Below are 24,870 nucleotides of genomic sequence, written 5' to 3'. Positions count from 1 at the left end.
AGGCCCATAAAGTCATGGATGAGCGAGTCTGGGGTGGAGGAATCTGACTGGCCCCATAGAACACCTTTGGGATGAATTAGAGCGGAGACTTTTTTTTGGGGGGAGCGAGCTTTACAGGGAAATAAAATCCAGCACATTTCCGCTGACAGGATGGAGCTCTGCATTGTTTACATATCGTAAAATCCAGTGTGTCTCCTCGGCGAAGCAGAGCGCCCCCTACCTGGAAGTGCAGACTCACGTATTGTATATATATATATATGTGTGATTCTGCACAGAGCGGCCAACTTGTGGCAGTAAATCTGCTATAGAGCGTTCGGCAACTGGTTAAAGAAGATGGTTTAGTAACTTTACAAGACTGGGTGTGCAAAGAGAAAAGCACATAAAGCAGAACATCTGAAAGTCAGATTTCATTTTCTTGAAACTCCGATATAAAAAAAAAATCCAACACGTTTCAGAAGGTCAAAGCGACTCCTTTCATCAGGACTACAAATAACACATTAAAATGTTCTTATCAGTATAGCAGTGATGGGGAACCTTGGCACCCCAGCTGGTTTGGAACTACATTTCCCATGATGCTCTACTGCACTGCAGAGTGCATGAGCATCATGGGAAATGTAGGTCCAAAACATCTGGGGTGTCAAGGTTCGCCATCACTGGTATAGGGTATTAACTGGTGTATCGGATATTAAACGTAAAAAAACAATTAAAAGAGACGGAATGCAATGATCGTGAACAACCTTAATTCATTGCATTCCAGCAACATGTGGTGGTAATTGGCCCTCAGGCCCAAAGATCTTCTAATAAGAGGTCAAAGTGTAGTAATTACATAAAGGTCTTCCATATAGGTAATATAAAGATCTTTTATGCATACGTACTTTGTGTTGTGTTGCTGAGATCGGTCCTCCATCCTTATTCTGGGCGTTGATGTTCAACTTATTCATGGTGGAACACCTAGAACAATAATCAACCAATAACTGATACCACTATTGTAAGAGCACTTTTACAGACCTGTAAAGGGAAAAGTAACATTTAAACTGGTCTATCCTGAAGAACCCTTGATGTAAGGAGCATTTGTCCCCCTAACCATCAAGGTAAGGAGCTTTCTTCCCACTAACAGCCAATAAAAGGAGAATTCTTCCCAATTTTGTTTATTAAAAGTCTTGCAATCAATAAGCATAAAATCAATATACATAAATAAATATATACATATTTACATGAAAAGGGGAAAAAAAAAATAAATACATAGCAAATTCTGCTCTCAAATAAAGACTGCCTTTACAGCAAAAACAAAACTCACATCATGAAACACATCAGTACCGGGAAAAATAATCTTAATAACACTCACACCACCACACCAGACATCAAACCTGCGAGGTCAAGAAACAAAACCACTCCCATTATGCATGCAGCCCTTCTTCAAAAATGAAGATATTAACCAACAAAAGCTAAGGGCGTGAAAGAAATAGCATAGGAAAAAAGCTTTTTACCCAGAGATGGACAGTTCACCAAAAGCAGGTCTGATATTCCTCCACGCCTTTATCCAGACCGCTCGAGGCTCCCTGCCCTTCTCAAGACCCCGAATCTTCCCAACCTCACCAAGAATATCGTACACCACCACCTCGACAGGGAGGACTTTCTTCCGCAGGGTAATCTGGCACCGTGCATTCCACGTGAAGTAACGGACAACTATACTAACTAGAAAAAGTGTATCCAAATCAAAATCCCAGCGAGTCGGGAATGCCCCGTACACCCACTCCGCATAACTCATGCGATAGAGAAAGGGGATGCCTAGAGCCCTCCCCACCCTTTTATACACCTCTATGTTAAAGGGACACTGGAGCAAAAAGTGGTCCATAGACTCCACTTTACCAACACACTCCGCTCTAGGACAATCCCGATCATCCACAGGGCGATGCTTCAGGTTCCCTCTCACATAGAGCCTTCCATGGAAAGCGAGCCAGGCTTGATCCCTAAACTTCAAAGGGATTCTTCCTAAGTTAATTAAACGCAACCCCTCCCTCATTACGGGGCCTGGGCAATCCCTTAAGGTCAGCAACACACTGAAAGCAGAGCCCAAAATCCTCTTCTCCAGAAGCTTTCTGGGGAGGGACTTGATATCCCCCACTGTCACCTGCCACTGCCTAAGTATTTTCAGACACGGGGCAACACAAGCCGGAAGCTTGCCATGTCGGACTCTCAGACTTTTCACTGGCCCGCCATCTTCCCAGCATCGCAGAAAAGGCCTAAACCAAGATTGAAAAATACCCACCCATCCCGGCGGGGTCTCTGCTAACATATTACCAAGATTATACTTTAAAAAAAGCAGAGAAAAGAAAACTATAGGGTTGACCATTCCTAGACCACCCTCCCGCCTGGACAGGTAAGTTACATTGCGTTTGATCAGGTTCAGCCTATTTCCCCATAACAGTTGGAAAAAGCAGCTGTACACCCTTGCATAGAGAGATTCCGGCAAGATACAGACAAAGCTGACATATAAAAAGATTGGGATCAGGTAAGTTTTAATCAAGTCAACCCTTTCCCTCAAGGAAAGTTTCCATTTCTTCCAGCTTGCCACCTTGGCATTGGCATTCAACAACCTGCTTTCCCAATTTCGATGACCATAGTCACCAGGACCAAATTTGATGCCCAACACTTTAATTTCCTGCTGGGGCTCTGGGAAGGCATCCGGAAGTTCGAAGCTTTCACCCTCCTCACCCATCCAGAAAACTTCACTCTTTTCATGATTGATTTTAGAGCCAGAAGCCTCAGTGTACTGCTCTATCACAGAGACCACCTCCTGCGCCTCCTCCATCCCAGAGATAATAACAGACACATCATCGGCATAGGCCACGACCTTCAAAGGCGGCACACCAGCAATGCCCAAAGGCACCCCACACAACGATCCACTCTCTAACCTTCTTATGAAGGGGTCGATTGCGAATACATATAGCAGGGGGCTCAAAGGACACCCCTGGCGCACACCAGAGCCAACCTCAAAAGGCCGTCCAACCCAACCATTAACAAGTGGGAAGCTCTCAGCCCCTTTATATAATGTTTTCAGCCAATCAATAAACCTCCCCTGCAGGCCGTATCTACCAAGTAGCAAATACAGGTACTCATGATTGACTCGATCAAAAGCCTTCGCCTGATCCAATGCCAGCAAGTACTTTCTCCATCCAGCAGCCCTGCATCGCTCCAAAGCCTCCCGGACAGCTAAAATTGCTGAAAAGGTACTTCTGCCCTGGACCGAGCAGTGCTGATGATTGGACAACAAATCGCCTGCTACTGACGACAAGCGCCAAAAAAGAATCTTCGCCAAGATCTTTCTATCAACATTGAGAAGACTGATGGGGCGCCAGTTCTCAATTATTGAGGGGTCTTTACCTTTTGACAGAAGAATCACAGCGGATTGCCTCATGGAGGGAGGGAGAGAACCCTCTTCTAAACAGCTGTTATAAACCTCCGCTAAAAAGGGAGCCAGAATGGACTTAAAACACTTGTAAAATTCAGCTGTCAACCCATCTGGCCCAGGCGACTTTTTGGTAGCCAGCTTCTCTATAGCACGAACTACCTCATCCGCTGAAATTGGTTCTGTCAAATCCATCAAAGGCAATGTATCATTTCCCAATCCTGGAGTAGAATCCAGAAAGCTTTCCATCCTGTCCCGATTAAGGTCCTTTCTTCCCAGAAGGTCTGCGTAATATGACCTGAAGATCTCCAGGATCCCTGATCTGGACTTCACCAGGGAACCCGTACTATCCCTCAGACCTATGACCGTCTTAACTGCTATGCCTTGCTTACAGTTCTGGTAAGGATCAGGCGAGTGATATTTCCCATAATCTCTCTCCAGAACCAAGGAGGCATGCCGGTCGTATTGACACTTCCTAAGAAGAAGCTTTACCTCCGAGATCTCCCCTGGATCTCCTCCATACGAGACAAGACGATCAAGCTTCCTCCGCAAATGCTGGTAGGCAATATACATACCAAGCTGCATCTTCTTACTTATGGCCTTGAAAAGTCCAATCGCCCTTTGTTTCACAAGCTCCCACCACTCTGACTTACTGCTGCAAAAGTCCAGAATAGAAACCTGTGCCTGAAAAAAATCCTCAAAGGATTGTCTTACCTCTACATCTTCCAGGAGAGCCGAATTCAGTTTCCAGGTACCCCTTCCCCTGGGTGGAGTGTCCGAGGCATTCAGAGTCACAGACAGCATACAGTGGTCAGAGAACTCCACCGCCCTCAACTCAGGAGCCGAGAAAGCAGAGTTCTCCTTTAAAAAAAACCTATCTATCCTACTCTGACTATTCCCTCTCTGAAACGTGAATCCCGTGCTGCCAGGGCAGTGCTTAATGTGCACATCTACCAGGCCTGCTTGTCTAACCATATCTCTAAGAAAAACGCTATCATAACCCAGCCTGTCTATGGAGACCCTCCTGTCTTCAGGCCTAATTATGGTGTTAAAGTCACCTCCAAAGACAACCTGCTGGGATGTAAAAAGGAAGGGCTTGATCTTTGTGAAGAGGCATTTCCTGTCCCATTTTGACTGCGGTCCATAGATATTGATGAGGCGCAGGTCCTGCCCCCTAACAGAGACGTCTAAGACCATGCATCTCCCCATTTCTACCTCAATTATCCGCCGGCACGTTACCATATCGGTTTTAAAAAGAACCGCAACTCCGCTGCAAGGCTCAGCCGCAAGAGACCAAAAGGAGGGACCGCATCTCCACTCCCTTTTTGCTAGATGAACATCGGCCAAAGTATTGAGCCAGGTCTCTTGCAAAAATAAAATCTCAGCATCAAACTCACTGAGCAAAAATAAGGCAATATCACGAGCTCTTGCAGATTTCACGCTGGCGACATTAATGGTCGCCACCTTTATCAGAGCGGGCACTGCCATCAGGATGATTGGGGTAGTCGTTTCTTAACCTCCACCACACTCTCATCACCTGAAGCAGCTCTCTTTACACTATGGGACTCCCCCTCATCCATAGATGATAAAGAAGTAGATAAATCGGATACTAACTCCTCCCCTGATAAAACCGAAAATGTGTTGCCAAGAGGAACCCCTCCTGGCTCTAACTGTAAGGAAGAAATGACCGCCTTACTGGTCTTCCTCTTCTTCTTTTTCTTCCTCTTTGTCCTCTCCCACCCCTCATCATCCGAATCCTCCACAACAGAGGGTGAGACATGGGACATGGACACCCCTCCCTCAACCCCATCGACCCCACCACCATCCAGCACCCCTGCACCCTCTTGGCCGCGTTTGCGGTGTCGAGAGACAGGGACTGGAGGTGGAGTAGGCCGAGGGGGAAGATCCACTATACCCGCCCCCCCAGCAGCTTCCGCTAGTCTGGAGGATCTACGCACAGTAGATGTAGGAACAACAGGAGGGACAGACTCAGGGACCACATCACTAGGGGAAACAGAATCTGACACAACAGACACAGGAGGGACAACAACAATTTCCTCTCTAACTTCAGCTGCTTCATCTTCTTTATCAAGCCTCTGCAGCTCAGTCTCCAATCCTGGCAAGTTATGCAGTGCCTCTGGGCACTGGCTATATGGATGACCCAGCTGCTGGCACAAATTGCACCGAATCTGGGTGCATTCTCTGGCCAAATGGCCTAAATCCTGGCACAGTGAGCACTTCTTGTGGGTGCAGGACGATGCAAAGTGGCCTTTATCACCACATTTATTACATACCTTAGGCTGACCTTGGTAGAAAATGGTCAGCCTATCCCTACCCAGAAAGGCTGAGCAGGGAAGGTGCTGAACTACATCGCCCAGCACCCCCAATTTTAGTGACACTGTCCAGGCCCCTGTCCATATCCCATGCTCATCAAGGACCTTCCGCAGTGGAGTGAGGACCTCGCCATATCGGCGTAGCCATACTAATAAATCAGCCTCTGGTATGGATTCGTTACGCACCAAGATGGTCACCGACTTTATCAGAGGCTGTCTTGAGATCACCTTTGGCACCAAACCACTCCACTGCTGAAGGCCCTTGCACCTCCTATATCTCTCCCAAAAGAGATCCAAACTCTCAGGTTTTACAAACGATAAATCAAATTCATAACTTCCCACCGGGCAAATCAAAGCAAAAATGTCACAGGCTTTAAACCCCATTTCCAAGACCAACTCGGCCACTCTCCCCCTTACTGGCGGCGTTCCATCGCCCTCCCACCGCAACTGTACCACATTCCTCCTCCTATACCCACTAACCAACCCCCCAACAAACCTCCTTGAATTGCGATTATTAACCGAAACCCCACCACCCACCCTGGTGTGACTCCCCAAAACTGAAGCATAGCTTCCAACATTCCTCCCAGCAGAAAATCCATCAGTTTGTTTTGAAACATCCGACACAGACATAACAGATAACGATTGTACAGATCCGGGATTGATCTGTACAACCGATAAATCTTTCCTCTGCTGAGCAGGAGGAGAAATGTCATTTCTATTTTTCCCAGCAATATTATCCCCTTCACCACCACCCACCACATTCATTGCTTTATGATTATTGTCATTTTTAATACTTGCTGGGATATTTGTTGTCTTCACAGCAGAATCCATAGTTGGTGCTGCACTGGTAAGAGATTCAGCTGTCATCTTCTCTTCCCCTGGGACAGGGTTTTCAGCTGTGGAAATGGAATTCCGTTCTAGCACAGCAGCAGGTAAAACACTGCAGGTAACTTCCATGGCTGCCTCCATTCCAAACACAGCAGCATGCTGATCCCCTCCCCCACCAGCAAACAGCTGGTCAATCAGCCCTGAAACACTGGGAAGCTCTGGTGAAAGTGAAACAGACTCCTTGGAGCTGGCAGCCATTTTGCTTTCAGAGGGACTACTGGTCTCAGCCAGACCAGCAAAATCCATGTCTGGGGTGTTAGATACAGGTCCATCCACATTCACCTGATGGTCCGGGGATTTCACGGTCAGGGATTTTCCCTGCATGTCTGTACTGGTTGTGTTCACAGCAGAATCTCCAATAGGTAGCTGTAGGCAAAGCTCCTTCTCACCTGGGACACCATCCACTACAGCAGGTGGGGCAGACATGTTGGATGGCAGCATGGTGTACTGGGATTTCTCCACCAGTACTGGCTTTGCTGGTTTGTATCTCCTCTGCCCATCCACAGGGATTTCTGATGGATCATCAGTGAATGCAAACTTATCTGCTCTCAGGGGGGACTCCATCTCCTGGATAAATGTCAGGGATCCATGCCCACTCTCAACCCCCTGGCTGGTTGCCGCTGGCGATTCCCAGTTCTGGCATGGGGGGAGAGGTGCAGAGGCAGATGGAGCCTGGTCATCCATTAACTGAGGCTGCTGATCCACAGAGCTTGCTGATGTTTGGCTGGCAAATCTCCTCTCATTATCAAATTTTTCTTTAAACACTCCGCTTCTATCTTTCAACTTTTCCAACAATAAAGATTGTTTCTTTACCTTATCTTCCAGATCCTGTAACTCAGGCTTCATGGCTGTACGATTTTTACTCCAGGCCTGGCAGTATTTGGCTCTGAAGGATTTGTGTTCAGCCTTCAAAACTTTAAGCTTTTCTTCAGCTCTTCCAATCGCCCTAAAACGATTGATAACCTTCTGGCTGAAGACATCCGCATTCTCATCGGGGCCTGGACCCACAGACAGGTCCTCCACCTCCTCCTCACTAGGCCCCGTGTCATCAGGGGGGTCCCTCCCAGGGCCTCCCCCAGGATCAGGCATTGTTCCTGGGCCAAGCTAGCAAGCAAGGCCCAGGCTTGAAAAGGGCTGGTTCTCACAGAGAGCTCCTTGGGTGTGTCCTCCTCCTTCTTCCCACTGACCACCAATGTAAGGAGCATTCTTCCCACCGACCATAAATGTAAGGAGCATTCTTCCCACTGATCACCAATGTAAGGAGCATCCTTCCCACTGACCTCCAATGTAAGGAGCATTCTTCTCACTGACCACCAATGTAAGGAGCATTCTTCCCACCGACCACCAATGTAAGGAGCATTCTTCCCACCGACCACCAATGTAAGGAGCATTCTTCCCACTGACCACCAATGTAAGGAGCATTCTTCCCACTGATCACCAATGTAAGGAACATTCTTCCCACTGACCTCCAATGTAAGGAGCATTCTTCCCACTGACCGCCAATGTAAGGAGCATTCTTCTCACTGACCACCAATGTAAGGAGCATCCTTCCCACTGACCGCCAATGTAAGGAGCATTCTTCTCACTGACCACCAATGTAAGGAGCATTCTTCCCACTGACCACCAATGTAAGGAGCATTCTTCCCACTGATCACCAATGTAAGGAGAATTCTTCCCACTGACCACCAATGTAAGGAGCATTCTTCCCACTGACCACCAATGTAAGGAGCATTCCTCCCACTGACCACCAATGTAAGGAACATTCTTCCCACTGTCCTCCAATGTAAGGAGCATTCTTCCCACTGACCCCCAATGTAAGGAGCATTCTTCCCACTGTCCTCCAATGTAAGGAGCATTCTTCCCACTGACCCCCAATGTAAGGAGCATTCTTCCCACTGTCCTCCAATGTAAGGAGCATTCTTCCCACTGATCCCCAATGTAAGGGACATTCTTCCCACTGACCCCCAATGTAAGGAGCATTCTTCCCACTGATCCCCAATGTAAGGAGCATTCTTCCCACTAACCACCAATGTAAGGAGTATTCTTCCCACTGACCCCCAATGTAAGGAACATTCTTCCCACTGATCCCCAATGTAAGGAACATTCTTCCCACTAACCACCAATGTAAGGAGCATTCTTCCCTTTTGGAATTAGTGTAAGAGCCAATATTCCCCATTCACCTCCAATGAATTGTTTATAGCCGAGGTCCCTCCAGACTTGAAAATGATTTCATGGCTATCTCTTGTGTAGAAAGGTTGGGAAAGGCTGATCTATATGTTTGAGTTGTATAAGTATGCGTGAAAAAGTGGACTTTGTACCCGGAAAGGGTTGAAAATCATCATTTGGAAGATAGTCCCTGATCTCTGTCACGTAACTCTGAGACTGTAATGTTATTTTTTCTCTTTATGGTATTAACTAGAAGAATATACAGTATGATGTGAAAAATTCACTTTATGTGAAAGAATTTTGATTTTTAAAATAAAACATATGAGTAGATGACAATATACAGTGTATTTATGTCAGAAATTTATTTATTTTTCCTTTATAGCGGTTGCCAATATCCAATTAAGTCAGCTGCTAGACTGGAATGGGTATGGGAAATTCCTGGAAGATCTGATATCACATTATATTTCTCCGTTAGAGTCCATCCAAAAGCCTACACTGATCCTTCACTACTTCCTACTCCGTACTTCAACACTTCCCTCCTGCTTCTCCCCTTCTCTCCAACACCTTTCTAATCAGACATTTACAAATCCTCCAACTCATACGGTACATTCAGGAACCACCTATTCAGACAATGTAGCTACATATGACAATTTTCTTTTACCCCGTGCATCTTTTCTGTTGCTATTATGGCTTCTTTTTAGTAGAGTTCCCATATCTAGTGTTTTTTTTATTTCTGTGCAGTATTTTATTATGTTATACTTATAAGTCTCCCTGAAACCTGGCCGCCTGTGGTTACATAATGGCCCTGGTCAACAGGGAAAAATGGGGGCCCTGTGCCTCACAATTTGCAGACCGTGATTTGTATTCCCTGTTCTGGCCATCCCTGGACATTTTATGACTAAATTCATAAATAGATCTGCAGGGGGTACAGAAGATGCTTAGAGTAGTCAGAAGACTTACAGAAAACCAAAAAAATTTATTTTTTTCTTCTTAATCGGTCATCTGTGGAAGTAAAAGAAGCTGTAAATGTTCAATCTGAACCCCAGGCTTTATCATTTTTATATTTATTAAATAATTTATTATATATTAAAAATTTTTTATATATATATATATATATATATATATATATATATATATATATATATGTGTGTACAATATAAATTTACATTATATATATATATACACACACACGATTTACATTAACTGGTTCATTATATATATATATACATATATAATGAACCAGCTGATGTAATATTATTTTTACACATTTTTTATAATGCGTAATAATACATTTATATATATATATATATATATATATATATATATACACACACAATATAAATTTACAGTATTTATATATATATATATATATATATATATATATATATATATATATATATATATTATTTTATTTTTTTTTTCTATTTTTTCTATTATCATTTTTTCAGGCTGGATAGGTATGGGGAACCAGTTAATACATATATATAGCGCACACATACACAATAACACAATATAAAAGAACACATATATATATACAAGCCATTGGGAGACGCAATCTTTGGTCCAACCTTTCCATGTACTAGGCACACAACATTTTTAAGTGTGGTAAGCTATATGTTTCTCCCTTTATGACTCTGTATTTTTTTATACTAGGGTTAAAATGAATATTGTAGACTCTTTCCACTATTAAGATATGAATCTGTATTGATATATGTTTTTTCTTCTTCTTTTCACGTATACACTTTGAAGGTCTTAATGTAGTCCTAATTCAACAAAAGGGTGAATATATCACGCCAGAGTTCCTGACGAAGCTAAAGGCGAAATGCATTGAACAAAGGCATTCACCCGTTTGATCGACTACTACCATGACATATGTGAAAACATGTTGTATTGTATTATTTTTTCCCATTTCCTTTATGTCGACTTTTTATTATTCCTCCAATAAATATTGTTAAATTTTAATATTTCTTCTTTATTTTTCCCTTGGCTTACCTACAAACTTCTGACAATTAGTCCGTTATAGTCCCACCCCCCTTTCCTACCATCGGTGTATTCTGGGATCACTGATGTGGAATACTCATTTTTTTCAAATCACCTAACCGGGATGAGGACTATTTGTCTAGATATAGGCTGCTTCTCACCTTTTCTCATATATATATATATATATATATATATATATATATTTTTTTTTTCCTATTATCATTTTTTCAGACTGGATAGGTATGGGGAACCAGTTAATACATTTTATATATATATATATATATATATATATATATATAGCGCACACATACACAATAACACAATATAAAAGAAAAAAAAAAAATATATATATATATATATATATATAATTATTATCTTTTTTTAAATTAATAATATTATTATTATGAAAAATATATAAAAATAACAAGTTAACTGATATTATATAAATATATATATATATATATATATATATATAGAAATAATAATATAATAAATTATACAATAAAAAAACATACAAAATTATAAAGACCGGGGTTCAGATTTAACTTTCAGAGCTACTTTTACTTCCACAGACCACTAAAGAGAAGAAAAGACAGGAGGGATGCTTTTGGTTTCCTGAAAGTCTGCTGACTACTCTAAGCATCTTTTGTACCCCCTACAGATCTCTTTATGAATTTAGTCACAAATGTCTAGAGATGGTTAGAACACGGAATCCAAATACAAATTATTATGATTATATATTATTTCATATTATTATTATATCTTTTTTATAATATCATTTATTGAATCTCATAATTTTCTTTATGTTTTTATTATATCATTTTTTTAATGTACTGTATATTTTTTTAATCAATTAATATATTATTATTTTTAAAATATATTATTATATCTAAACTTTATCATTTTTATATATATATTTTTTGTTAAATAATTTATTAATTTTAAAAATATTAATATTATACCAGTTAAGATATTATTATTTTCATATATTATTATGTAATTTATTACATTATTCTTATTTCTATTATTCTATTTCCACCCTGATCTATGCCTGGCTGCCCATGCGTACAGCTGCAGTGTCATCACAGGTTCTATTTTGTGAATGGGCGGGTGTACAGACTGTTGCTCTTTTTCCAGAAAACAGGTTAAATGACCAAGTTGAAGGTATGTCTTCCTGTTCCAGGTAGACCTCACTGAGCAATGCGTTCCCTAAGTCACCAACTCCAATACACATTCTTCTTTGCACCAACGCCAGTAACTAACGTCATTCCCTGGGCCTCTTCCTGGTTCCATCTGTAATAAAATGCCTGCATGTTTCCAAACAAAGGCTGCGTGCTTTGCATCACAGACAGCGTCAGCAGCGATCCCCAAGCTATTTTATGCACTATATATAACTGTATTAGTCGGTCATTGAGTTCTTTGCTCAGCCTTGGTGTGTTGGAGCGGAGCAAAGGTCTATGCATGCATTGATACGGGCAAATGATAAACCATTTGACCTAGATGATGCAGATAAAATCAGCGCATGCAACAGTTTACAAACATTCTCGGCCTTGGTTCAGGCCAACGTGTACAGTAGCTGACTAACCCTTTCCTACCTGCACCTAGAGCTATTCCAGTATGATTGCATAACCCATAACTTGAGTAATGGAAAGAGAGGCACCTTTTAGCACAAAGTATGTAGGCAATGAACACACCCCCAACCACATCCCCGATTGCGCAGTTCCTGTAGAAGACTTGATAAAGCACACCCATCAGAACTAAAAATCCCCAAACCATCCCCACCCTTAGCAAAGCAACATTTAGCACCTGCATGTACTTTGACAGCATGGTGGAAGTTAAAGCACTGTAGAATTGCATAAAAAACACCAAGACCAAGTGGTCCATCAAGTTTGCTAATTTTTTTATTTTTTTATTTCTTTATTTTAATGCCATGATGTAGGCCAAGAGTCTCCAAACTTTCCAAACAAAGGGCCAGTTCTGTCCTTCATGCTTTAGGTGGGGCATGCTTTGGCCATTGGGAAAAAAAATGGCCCATTATTGGTTTTAGTGAGAGGAATAGTGTACTCATTGTTGGTATCAGTGGGGAGAATAGCACGCCATCATTGGTGTCAGTGGGAGGAATGGTGCCCCATTGTTGGTATTAGTGGGATGAATCATTCCTCATCATTGGTGTTAGTGGCAGGAATAGAGCTATGGCTATAATATGGGTTATATGCAGTGGTGTATTTAGGTTTTGTGCTGCCCTAGGCCTGACTAAACTTGTGCACCCCCTAATTTACATATGACCCACCCCTTCCTGTAAAGGCCACGCCCTTTACTGTTTACGACCCGCCCTTTCATCTGTGAACCACAGACCACAAGTCTATCAGTGCCCATCAGCGTAGCCTCCTCAGTTCCCATATGTTCAGCCTCATCAGTACCCATCTGTGCAGACTTATCAGTGCCGCCTCATTACTGCCCATCAGTGCAGCCTCATCACTGACCATTTTATGGGGGTGCCAGACCGATTATCCTCCTGGACTCTGCCCTCTGGCCCAATTCACCCCATAAGACTGGCACTATATTAAAAGTGTAGCGCAAGCCTGCGGAGACCCGTTTCATGCGGGAATCGGGAGGAGGCTGTTTTTTTTTGTGCAGGGTGCAGCTTTTTTGCTGCCCCCCTGCAAAGTGCCGCCCTAGGCCTGGGCCTTGTTGGCCTAGGCCAAGATACAGCACTGGTTATATGACTAAAATAAGGGTTATGTGACAATAATATGGGCTATGTGACAATAATATGGCCTATGTGACAATAATATGGACTATATGACAATAATATGGGCTATGTGATAATAATACAAGCTACTGTATGTGATAATAATATGGCCTATGTGACAATCATATGGCCTATATGACAATAATATGGACTATATGACTATAATATGGGCCATGTGACAATAATATGTACTATATGACAATAATATGGGCTATATGACAATAATATGGGCTATGTGATAATAATACAAGCTACTGTTTGTGATAATAATATGGCCTATGTTACAATCATATGGCCTATGTGACAATAATATGGACTATATGACTATAATATGGGCCATGTGACAATAATATGGACTATATGACAATAATATGGGCTATATGACAATAATGTAGGCTATGTGATAATAATACAAGCTACTGTATGTGATAATAATATGGCCTATGTGACAATCATATGGCCTATGTGACAATAATATGGACTATATGACTATAATATAGGCTATGTGATAATATTTTGGCCCATATGACAATAATACAAGCTATATGACAATAATGTAGACGATGTGACAAGCACATGCTACGAAATACATGTAGTCATATACTATATCCTCTCATGCCTGATCTACACAAAATACAATCTTTTACAATTGTGTTACATTTTTGCCAATAGTCAAGTAAGAGCCGCCTTCCTCAATCATTTTACCATGAAGGAACTCTTTAAATTATTTTTAGGTTTTAAGGAATGCCTGCTAAAAGAATTATATTGAAAGCTCCCAGTTTGTGTAATCTGTACACATAATAACAAAGAATGTGGAGCAGCTGGAGTATTTGACCCCCAAGCCAGATCAATGGTAAACCCCATACATTACATAGTTAGTCTGGTTGAAAAAGACATAAGTTCATCTAGTTCAACCAATGGTGGTCAATGAAAAGGTGCCCCTTTATATTGGTGGGCAGTGGGAGTGGGAATAGTTCCCTAACACTTGTGGTCAGTGGGAAGATTGTCCCTCATATAAGGAACATTGGCCCCATAACTGTGCCGGCATCATCCGGAAGAAGATGAATCCTCTACAAATCAAGGAACCCCTTATACCCTCTGGAGGAACCCTACCACCAAACTCTGGCTGACAATGGCTGAGTTAGAAAGAGAATGAGAGAAGTTGAGAAAAAGAGAGCGAAAAAAGGTGTAAATATAGAGAAAGAAAAAAAGAAAGAGCGAGAAGGAGAAAGAGAGGGATAGAATGAGAAAGTAGAGATCGATAAGGGAGGGGAGAGAAAGAGAGAGAGAGAAGTACTGGACTTCGACAGACTCATCCCCTATCCCCTTTCCAAACTAGAGAGGGGGGGAGAGAAAAAGAGTGAGAGAGATAACAGAGGGGTGAGAAAGAAGAGGGAGAGAAGAAATGAGAAAGGAAAGAAGGAAGAGAGGGGGAAGAGAGAGGGGGAGCAAGAGAAGAGAGAGAAGGAAGAAGGAGAGGGGGAGAGAGAGAAGAAGAGAGAAAAGAAATTAGAAAGGAGAAAGATAAGATAAAGATGAGAGAGAAGTAGAGGGAGAGGACAGTGAGAAAGAGAGCGAGGGGAGATAAAGAAGGGGGGGGGGAGAGAGAGAAGACAGAGAAGGAAGGGTGGGGGGATGAGAGTGAGAGAAGAAATAAGAGAGAGATACGAGAGGGAGAAGTAAAGAGGGAGCTAGAGAGAGGGACAAGGGAGAGAGAGAGAAGAGAGAGAAAGAAGAAATGAGAAAGGAGAGTGAGAGAGGAGAGGGAGGAGAGAGAGAAGGAAGGAAGGAAGGGGGGGAGAGGGTGAGAGAGAGAGAGAGAGAGAGAAGGAAGGAAGGAAGGAAGGAAGGAAGGAAGGAAGGAAGGAAGGAAGGAAGGAAGGAAGGAAGGGGGAGAGGGTGAGAGAAGGAAGAAGAGAGAAAAAAGAAATTAGAAAGGAGAGAGATAAGAGAAGGATGAGAGAGAAGTAGAGGGAGAGGAGGGGGAGAAAGAGAGAGGGGGGAGATAAGGAAGAGAGAGAAGGCAGAGAAGGAAGGGCGGGGGTGAGAGAAGAAATGAGAAATGAGAGCGAGCTAAGAGAGGGGGAGAGGGAGAGGTAGAGAGAGAGAGATAGAGAGGGATAAGGGAGAGAGAGAGAGAAGAAATGAGAAAGAAGAGTGAGAGAAGGGAGGGAGGAGAGAGAGAGAGAAGGAAGGAAGGGGGGAGAGGGTGAGAGAGAGAGAGAAGGAAGGAAGGGGGGAGAGGGTGAGAGAGAGAGAGAAGGAAGGAAGGAAGGAAGGAAGGAAGGAAGGAAGGAAGGAAGGAAGGAAGGAAGGAAGGGGGAGGAGGGTGAGAGAAGGAAGAAGAGAGAAATAAGAAATTAGAAAAGAGAGAGATAAGAGAAGGATGAGAGAGAAGTAGAGGGGGAGGATGGGGAGAAAGAGAGGAAGGGTAGGGGAGAGAGAGAAGCAGAGGGTGAAAAAGAGGTGAGAGAGAGAGAGACTAATGATTCTCAAGTGATGAGATCTCTGTCCTGCTAAGTGATGATTGACAGGGGTGCACAAACTTTTGCATGCATCATATATGTTTCTTTTTTTCCTAGTCTGTTATGGATATCTATTGAAATAGATAGATAGATAGATAGATAGACAGACAGACAGACAGACAGACAGACAGACAGACAGACAGATAGACAGATAGACAGATAGACAGATAGATAGATAGATAGATAGATAGATAGATAGATAGATAGATAGATAGATAGATAGATAGATAGATAGATAGATAGATAGATAGATAGATAGATAGATAGATAGATAGATAGATAGATAGATAGATAGTCTGCTCATCAAACTGTTTCCTGCAGTCAGGATAGAATTGTCAATTTTGGAAGGCAGGTATTTATTTTATGTGATTTTATACATTCTAGATGCAATTCGGCACGCTGCACAATTGTCATTTTTCTATTGCACCCAAAACAATCCACTCTGTCAGTGGATCCCTATGCAAAAAAAATCTTTATTATGGGCTCCCTTTTCCTAGATTGTGCAGAATAACTGCAGGTAAATCTTCCCATTACGTGTGTTTTAAATGACAATGGTGAATGTCACATTCTCTGCTTAATAAATACGCCCCAAAGGAGTTTGCATGTTCTCCCTGAGCCTGTGTGGGTTTCCTCAGAATACTCCAGTTCCCTCCACACTCCAAAGTCATGCTGGTAGGTAAATTGGCTGCTATCTATATTTGCCCTAGTATGTGTATGTGAGATAGGGACCGTAGATTGTAAGCTCCTTGAGGGCAGGGACTGATGTGAATGTACAATATGTAAAGCACTGCATGAATTCTCAGCGCTATAATCCTTTTAATAAATAATGTACATAGCCAAAACTTTTGTTTCCCATTTTGGATAGAGTCAGTTTTTTCACTGTCTGTCCCATTGGGGAGATTTACCTTAGCTTCCTGTCCCAGAGATGCAGCAGGAAATGAGGGCAAATCTCTACAAGTCAGAGAACTTCTTGTAGATGGTGACCCCCATTGAAAGATTTCCCCTCCTGTTTTGTTCTGGTGACAACTCTGTAATTTTGGATTCCCCTTCACTATCTGTCCTGATGATAAAGGCCACTAGGACTAATAGAGAGTGAGAATTCCCCCCAACCAGGGGCAGACTGGCAACTTTCAGCCCAGGGGGCAAGTACAAACCAGAGGCCCATGGTTCAGCAACTAAGCCCCCCTTCCTACTCTCCCTCTTCCCGTCCTCCTCCTGACCCCCATTCCAGGCTAAAGCCCTGCTCCAGGTGGGGGGCTGCTCTCCGTCCTTGTCTTCATCCTGCACTCAGTAGGTCAGTGGGGACTTTTTACTTCTCTTCCCCAGGAATTCTTTAGGCATGTCTGTGGCAGAGGCAGTGCGGCCTTTTTACGGGACATCATAGCAGCCCAGGGGGCAATTGCCCCCCTGCCCCCTGGCCCAGTCCTCCCCTGCCCCCAATGGTGGCCGTACACCTATTTATCTGATCGTACAATTCTTCATTGGATTATCGAATAGTCATCAATCGATTTCATGCAAAACCAATCAATGTAATCAAAATTTATTATAATCGGTCTGGACACAAAAATTCAACTGTAGGAAACTAGATAATTCAATATAATCATTAAGTCTATGGAAAAATCCAATGATCTTTTTGATTATCAGGTCTTATTTCTGATCTGGCATTAAATCTATTGAAAATATGATCGTATATAAAATTGTTCCATGTGTGGCTACCATAAAGATTTACAATCTGATTGCACAATCTGCTTTACTACTATGTAGCGCAAGGGCCTGTTGGATTGGATATAAATTGAATGCATTGTTTAGGTTGGCCTTTACATTTTTATTATTATTATACAGGATTTATATAGCGCCCACGGTTTGTGCAGCGCTTTCCATCATTACAGAGTTTTGTTAAATATAAAGAAGATTGTACAATCTGATTGTATAGTATATGGCTAAAGTAATATTGTTACAGACAATAAAGACCTGGCAGAAGTTCTAACACTTTCACACTCTACTCCAAACTAAAAAAAAGCATTGGCTATATAAATACGTTTAACCCAAACAATTCGATTTAATCCCGAATCTCACATAATTTGACTCATTTTAATGGCCACTTACCTGGACTGCGAAGAGCCGCAGAACGTGTGACTGTTCATGTCTCCGCTGTCAGCGCAGGTTCTGTTCTGCACGTCTTCGCGACTCGCCAGCTGACACCACACTGCTGTACCTGGATGTCATGGCACATAGACTGACAAGGCGGCCTGTTAAACATTAAACCGGAGTCAAGGTTTTCATAATAAAACAAAAACCCCAGCGAACTGGGTGAGTAGGATGGTAAAGGGATGGACGGGATCCATCACGTAACACTCACCTATGTGAAATATTTAGGCAAACAAAAGAAAAAAAAGAAATCTTGTCTTTAGTGATATTATTAAACTTCCCGGATCAATCATTAACCCGATCACATTCATGTCACAAGTAGCTCGGTCATATGACATTGGTGGAGCGTGCTGCTTGAAAGGCGATTCAATATGGAGGAGACAGTTTAGCAAGTTAGCAAATATTTCTGGTAAATATCTGATGGAAGGAAGGTGGGGGGTGGGGGGGGGGGTAATATTCCCGAAAGTGATGAAAGTGCAGATTTCAGGGTTTCCTCAGAAGAGAAGAAAATTATTCAGCAGGTAGAACGATAATGTTATGCAATCTTCTATGGTCCTTCATTATTATTAATTACCGTAGTATTATCATTACTCTTATTCATTTGTTATTATTATTACTCTTCTTCTTTTTGTTATGTATTAAATATTATTAATAATAATATTAATCATCTTCTTCTTTTTGGTAATATTTCTATTATTATTATTATTATTGTTACAGCTGCTATAACTATTAGCATTTTTTTGTTACTATCATCATTAGTAGTAATATTATTACTGTAACAATTCTTCCTCTTTCTCTTCTTCTTATTACTTTTATCATCATTATGCTTATCACTCTTGTTTCCAACAAAGTAGAAGTCCAGGCAAAACCTAACTAATGCTAAACCTGCTCTCTGCCACATTCTAAACCTAAACTATCTATCTGTAAAGCAAAAACGCTGTACTTACCTATTTTGCAGCCGGTCCGGTCCGGTTTAGGGTTAGTTAGGTTTTGCCAGGACTTACGCTTAAATATTATTATTCCATTATTATTTATGTTCTTAATATTATTATTATTAGTGTTCTTCCTCTTTCTTCTTTCTCCCTCCTTCTTCCTTTATTTTCCCTCCTTCTTCCTTTCTTCCTTCTTCTTGCTTCCTTCCTCCTTCTTCCTTCTTTCTTCCTTCCTTCCCTTTCTTTCTTTCTTTCTTTCTTTCTTTCTTTTTTCTTCTTCTTCTTCCTTCTTTAGTCTTCTTCTTCCTTCCTTCCTTCCTTCTTCTTTCTTTTTCCTTCTTTTTCCTTCCTTCTTCTTTCCTTCTTTTTCTTTCTGCTTCTTTTCCTTCTTATGTCCTTCTTATGTTCTTCCTTCTTCTAGCTTCCTTCTTCTTCTTCCTTCCTTATTCTTCCTTCCTTCTTATTTCCTTCTTCTTCTTTCTGCTTCCTTCCTTCTTCTTGTTTCTTCTTCCTTCCTTTTTATGTCCTTCTTTTCTTCCTCCTTCTTTTTTCTTCTTCCTTCCTTCGTATGTCCTTCTTTTCTTCCTTCTTCTTCTTCTTGCTTCATTCCTCCTTCTTCTTCCTTTCTTTCTTCTTCTTCCTTATTCTTCCTTCCTTCTTCTTCTTTCTGCTTCCTTCCTCCTTCTTGTTTCTTCTTCCTTCCTTCTTATTTCTTCTTCCTTCCTTCTTATGTCCTCCTTTTCTTCCTTCTTCTTCTTGATTCCTTCCTCCTTCTTCCTTTCTTTCTTCTTCTTGCTTCCTTCCTCCTTCTTACTTTCTTTCTTCTTCTTTCTTTCTTTCTTTCTTTCTTTCTTTCTTTCTTTCTTTCTTTCTTTCTTTCTTTCTTTCTTTCTTTCTTTCTTTCTTTCTTTCTTTCTTTCTTTCTCCTTTCTTCCTTCCTTCTTCCTTCTTTTTCTTCCTTGTTTTTTCTTCCTCTTCTTCCTTCTTTACTTCTTTCTTCTCCTTCCTTCCTTCCTTCCTTCCTTCCTTCCTTCCTTCCTTCCTTCCTTCCTTCCTTCCTTCCTTCCTTTCTTCCCTTCGTCTTCTTTCTTTTTCCTTCTTCTTCCTTCCTTCTTCTTTCCTTCTTCTTCCTTTCTGCTTTTTTCCTTCTTCTTCTTTCTGCTTCCTTCCTTTTTCTTCTTCTTTCTTCTTCCTTCCTTCTTATGTCCTTCTTCTTTTCTTCCTTCTTCTTTCTCTTCTAGCTTCCTTCTACTTCTTTCTTCTACTTCTTCTTCTTCCATCCTTCTTCCTTATTCTTCCTTCCTTCTTCTTTCCTCCTTCTTCTTTCTGCTTCCCTTCTTCTTTCTGCTTCCTTCCTTCTTCTTCTTTCTTCTTCCTTCCTTCTTTTCTTCCTTCTTCTTCCTTTCTTTTTTCTTCTTCCTTTCTTCTTCCTCCTTTCTTTCTTCTTTCTCCTTCTTCCTTCCTTTTTTTACTATTACTATTTTTGCTATTGTTAATATTATTATTAATATTATTATTGCTAAATATTAATCTGCTTATGTTTTGCCATCCTTAATTTCTCCTTTCTGTTTGCTATTATTTTTATTATTATTAATAATATTATAATTATTATTATTAGTCTTCTTCTACTTTTGCTATTATTTTTATTATTATTATTGCTGCTGCTATTATTATTATTATTTAATTTTTATTATTGTCATCAATATTAGTATTATTATTACTATTACAATTCTTCCTCTTTATCTTCTTCTTCTTCGTATTACTTTTATCATTTTTATTATTATCACTCTTGTTACTACTAATATTATTATTCCATTAATGTTTATGTTATTATTATTATTAGTGTTCTTCCAATTCTTTCTTCTTCTTCAATTCTTTATCTTCATTTTTTTCTTCTATCACTATTATTATTTTTACTATTGTTAATATTATTATTATTATTATATTAGCTAAAGTTTAATCTGTTTATGTTTTGCCTTCTTTTGTTTCTTCTCCCTCACCCCCCTCATCAACAGTGTTGGGGTAGTTACTCAAAAAATGTAACTAGTTACTAGTTACTTCTGTAAATTGTAATGAGATTACTTTACTAGTTACTGCATTTGAAAAGTAACTTCACTACTTATTACTTTACTTTCCTCTTTCTTAATTGACCGTGTAGAAGAAGATACATGACACTCTTTCTGCATAGAGTTTATTGTATAAACACAGGCTTTGGGAAACATGAGAACAAAACCTGAAAAAACAGAATAAAACATAAAGTGCAACAAAAAGTCATAAACTTCATCCCTCTCTATTCTTCGAAATAACGATTGTATCGCACGGCTTGGGTAACGCAGGAAAGCGCGTTCCTATAACCTAGTAAAGTAGTGTAGTTACCAATATTAGTATTGTAACTAGTTACTTTATTTAGTTACCAAAAAAAAGTAATGTAGTTACTGTAATCAGTTACTTTGTAACTAGTTACCCCCAACACTGCTCATCAACATGCTGATTACATGTTTAAATAAAACCTTTCCATATTCATTCTATACCCTATTGTATTGTCATCATTGGGTTTCTGTGCTTCTCTATGCAAAGTCAGAAAAATAAAATAAAGATGGGGAGCCAGCACTAGAAGTCACAATGCATAAACTCCAAACTAAATTTCATAACAGTAGTGCATCGCTGAATAATGATAATTAAACACATTAAAATGCATAAAATGATCAAACGCAAGGTAAAAATAAATTGTCCAAACAAGAAAGGGAAGTAAAATGAATTCTTGTCCAAAAGTCCCGTGCAATGAGAAGTGCAGAAAGAAATATTGATAACAATTAAGGAGGGATAGACCAACTCCACACCCACAGTGTAAATCACAAGCTGCTTACCAGTAGGGATGGGCTTTATGTTTGAGTCGAACGTAAGTTCGACTTGAACATCAGCTGTTCGTGTCTTCGCTGAACACACGAACCACTGGGGCGCTCAGCAGGAAGTTTGCCTGCCGTTGCACTGCATTGATTGCTGATGAGTGGCCAAAGCATGCACCTGACCTGTATGCTTTGGCCAATCACAGCACAATGTCCTGTCAGAGCCATAATTGGGCAACAGCAGGGTGCCTTTAGCCAATCATAGCTCAGGGGCTAAGTCCACGCCCCACACTATATAAGGCTGCTGCTTATATGGCAGCCGTGTATAATGTGTGACAATAGAGATTAGGGAGGTAGTTAGTGGATAGTGTGTTGAGTTAGTTTAGCCCAGTCGGTGTAGAGTACAGGCATACTCCACTTCTAAAATGTATGTAGTCCCCTCTCGGTGCTCCCCAAGTTTTGAGTCCCTGTAACTTTTGGTTCGTGAGCAGTGCCATGCCAACTTGACCAAGATTTCCCATAGACACCAATGTTAAAGACAGGGAGTAGTGCCATGCCAAGCTGGCCAAATTTCCGAAAAATGCCAATGTTAACCACTTGCCGACCGCCCACAGTATATTTACTGCGGCAGTCAGCCTCTCCTGGGCAAAACGACGTAGTACTACGTCGCTCGCCCAGGAGCCTGTAGGGCCGAGCGCGCTCCCACCCCGCTCGTTCATGGCCATCCCCACGTGAGTGTCCGGCGGCTCCGATGTCCACCGGTCACTCACGATCTCCCGCTGGAGAGGGAAAAAGGCAGGCGGCTGATGTAAACAAAGCCGCCCTTTCATTCTCCCTGGTGTAACTGTAGATACTATTTGATCCTGCTATGTAGGATCGTATGTCTCTGTGGTTACATCACAAGCCACGCCCCTTGACACTTAGAATCACGCCCCTAGGGACACACTTAACCCCTTGATCACTAATAAAGTTAACCCCTTCCCTGCCAGTGTAATTTTTACATTCTAATATATATTTTAATATTTTTATTGTTTTTTTTTTAACTAGTAATGGCGGCGATCTGCGTTTTTTTTTTGCGGGACTGCGACATTGCGGCGGACAGATCGGACCCCTAACTGACATTTTTGACACTTTTGGGGGTACCAGTGACATTACTACAGTAATCAGTGCTATAAATATGCACTGTTACTGTAATAATGACACTGGCAGGGAAGGTGTTAACTTTACTGGTGATCAAGGGGTTAAATGTATGTCTCATGCTTACTGACGTGTGTGTGGGGGGAGGGGGTTGTGTGACACAGACACAGATCGCAGGTTCAGCTATGCTGAATCCTGTAATCTGTCACTGCCTGTCACATAGGAGATCCGCCCGCTTTGCTTACACAGGCGGGCGGATTTCCTCACTCGATCCCCGGCGATCGGGGAAGAGCGGCGGTGATCACCGCCTCTCCTCCCCTGGCCCAACTCCCGCTGTGTCTGAATACAGCGGGAGCGAGCCTCCTGCGGTATGCGCGTGCCGCCGAGAGAGGGGAAAGTCTGGTGACGTAGGTCTACATCGCCAGACCTTAACGAGCGACTTTGCCGCAGTAGCAGCACAGTGACCAGTAGTAAAGTGGTTAATGTGTTTAATTATCATTATTCAGCAATGCACTATTGTATATGAGGGGTGCTGTACGTACCTGCAATTATTTTTTTATTTTTTATGAAAGATCAATTCAGCAAATGATGAAAAAAAAATATCAGCCACTCAGAGAATACATTGTTAAGAATTTGTTGGATGACTCAAAGGCTTGCATTGTGAGAGGAAACAGAGTGTTTGTAATGAACACATAAGGCTGCACCATGTACAGTATATATATATATAATTATACTTAGACAAAGATTTTAAAGCCTTAAATTATGTCCTGATGACTAGTGAGGTAATGATTAAAAAGCAGCAGGAGAAGTGGAGGAAGCACAGAGCCACAAAATGAATGAAGCAATTTGCAGTACAGGTTCTCTGGCAGGGGAGGGCTGGCAGTCTTAGGCCTGGGGGGCAAGTCCAGTCAAGTGGCCCGTTGAACCATCGAATCAGCTCACCATCCATGCCCACCTGGTTTTATAATGGATATTGATGTTATGAAGCAAGACAAACATGATGCAATGTGGTAACATTATTTAATGTTAATAGAAACAAAGGAGGTTTAACAGAAATACATGACATCACGCCAGGCGGTACCTAGGAAGCTCCTGTCGGGCGGAGATCACTCTGCCTGACAGGGAAGTGAATGTGTTAGTATTGTGCCAGCCAGGTGCAGGAGCGACTCTGCACACTCATACCGCTCCGCTGCAGCTCTGCAAATATAATATTGTGTAGCGGCCACCAGCAACTGTATACAGTGTCTGGCCCCTACATTAATCCAGCCCCAAGGGTGGCCTTTTTTACCTGGCAACAGAGCAGCCCGGGGGGGCGATTGCCACCCTGCCCCCCTTTTCAGTCCTCCCCTGTTCTCTGGTACAGCTTCCTCTCCAGCAAGGAGAGTATAATGGGCCATATACACTATAAGATTTTCTGAAGACTTTTTCCTTTAGACTTACCAAAACCATATAATATGAGGTCAAACCTAAACACTTTCAATTTGTATGCAATCAGACAGGCTCTTGCACTACATAGAAAAGGTAAATCTGAAGGAAATCTAACCACAAAAGTTGGATAGTGTGTATCCAGCTTAACCACTTGCCGACCAGTCACTGGGACTGTACTGCGGCAAAGTGGCTCCATTCCGTCCAGCGACGTAGACCTACATCGCTGGACCCCTCCCCTTGTAGGCGGTGCTCGCGCGCCGCCGGAGGCGCGCTCCCGCTGTTTTCAGTCACAGCGGGAGTCGGGCCAGGGGAGGAGCGGCGGCGAT

General features: G+C 41.8%; 1 protein-coding gene across 1 annotated transcript in view; it reads right to left on the bottom strand.

Moving 5' to 3' along the window:
• LOC309561086 (E3 ubiquitin-protein ligase RNF170-like) overlaps window positions 1–18,559 on the bottom strand; it is a 36,596-nt gene extending 18,037 nt beyond the window's left edge. The window contains exons 1-2 of the mRNA XM_082264830.1: window positions 18,160–18,559; window positions 876–951 (exon numbers count right to left, since the gene is read on the bottom strand). Coding sequence (XP_082120956.1) covers window positions 876–951; window positions 18,160–18,197 — 114 coding nt within the window. The 5' untranslated portion in view covers window positions 18,198–18,559. The remainder of the gene's footprint in view (window positions 1–875; window positions 952–18,159) is intronic.
• Window positions 18,560–24,870: the final 6,311 nt, after the last annotated feature.

Source organism: Pelophylax lessonae (genome assembly GCF_965119305.1).
Source record: "Pelophylax lessonae genome assembly, chromosome: 8".
Taxonomy (NCBI): Eukaryota; Metazoa; Chordata; class Amphibia; order Anura; family Ranidae; genus Pelophylax; species Pelophylax lessonae.
The sequence above is the reverse complement of the archived record's forward strand: the minus strand, read 5'-3'. Positions and strand labels throughout refer to the sequence as shown.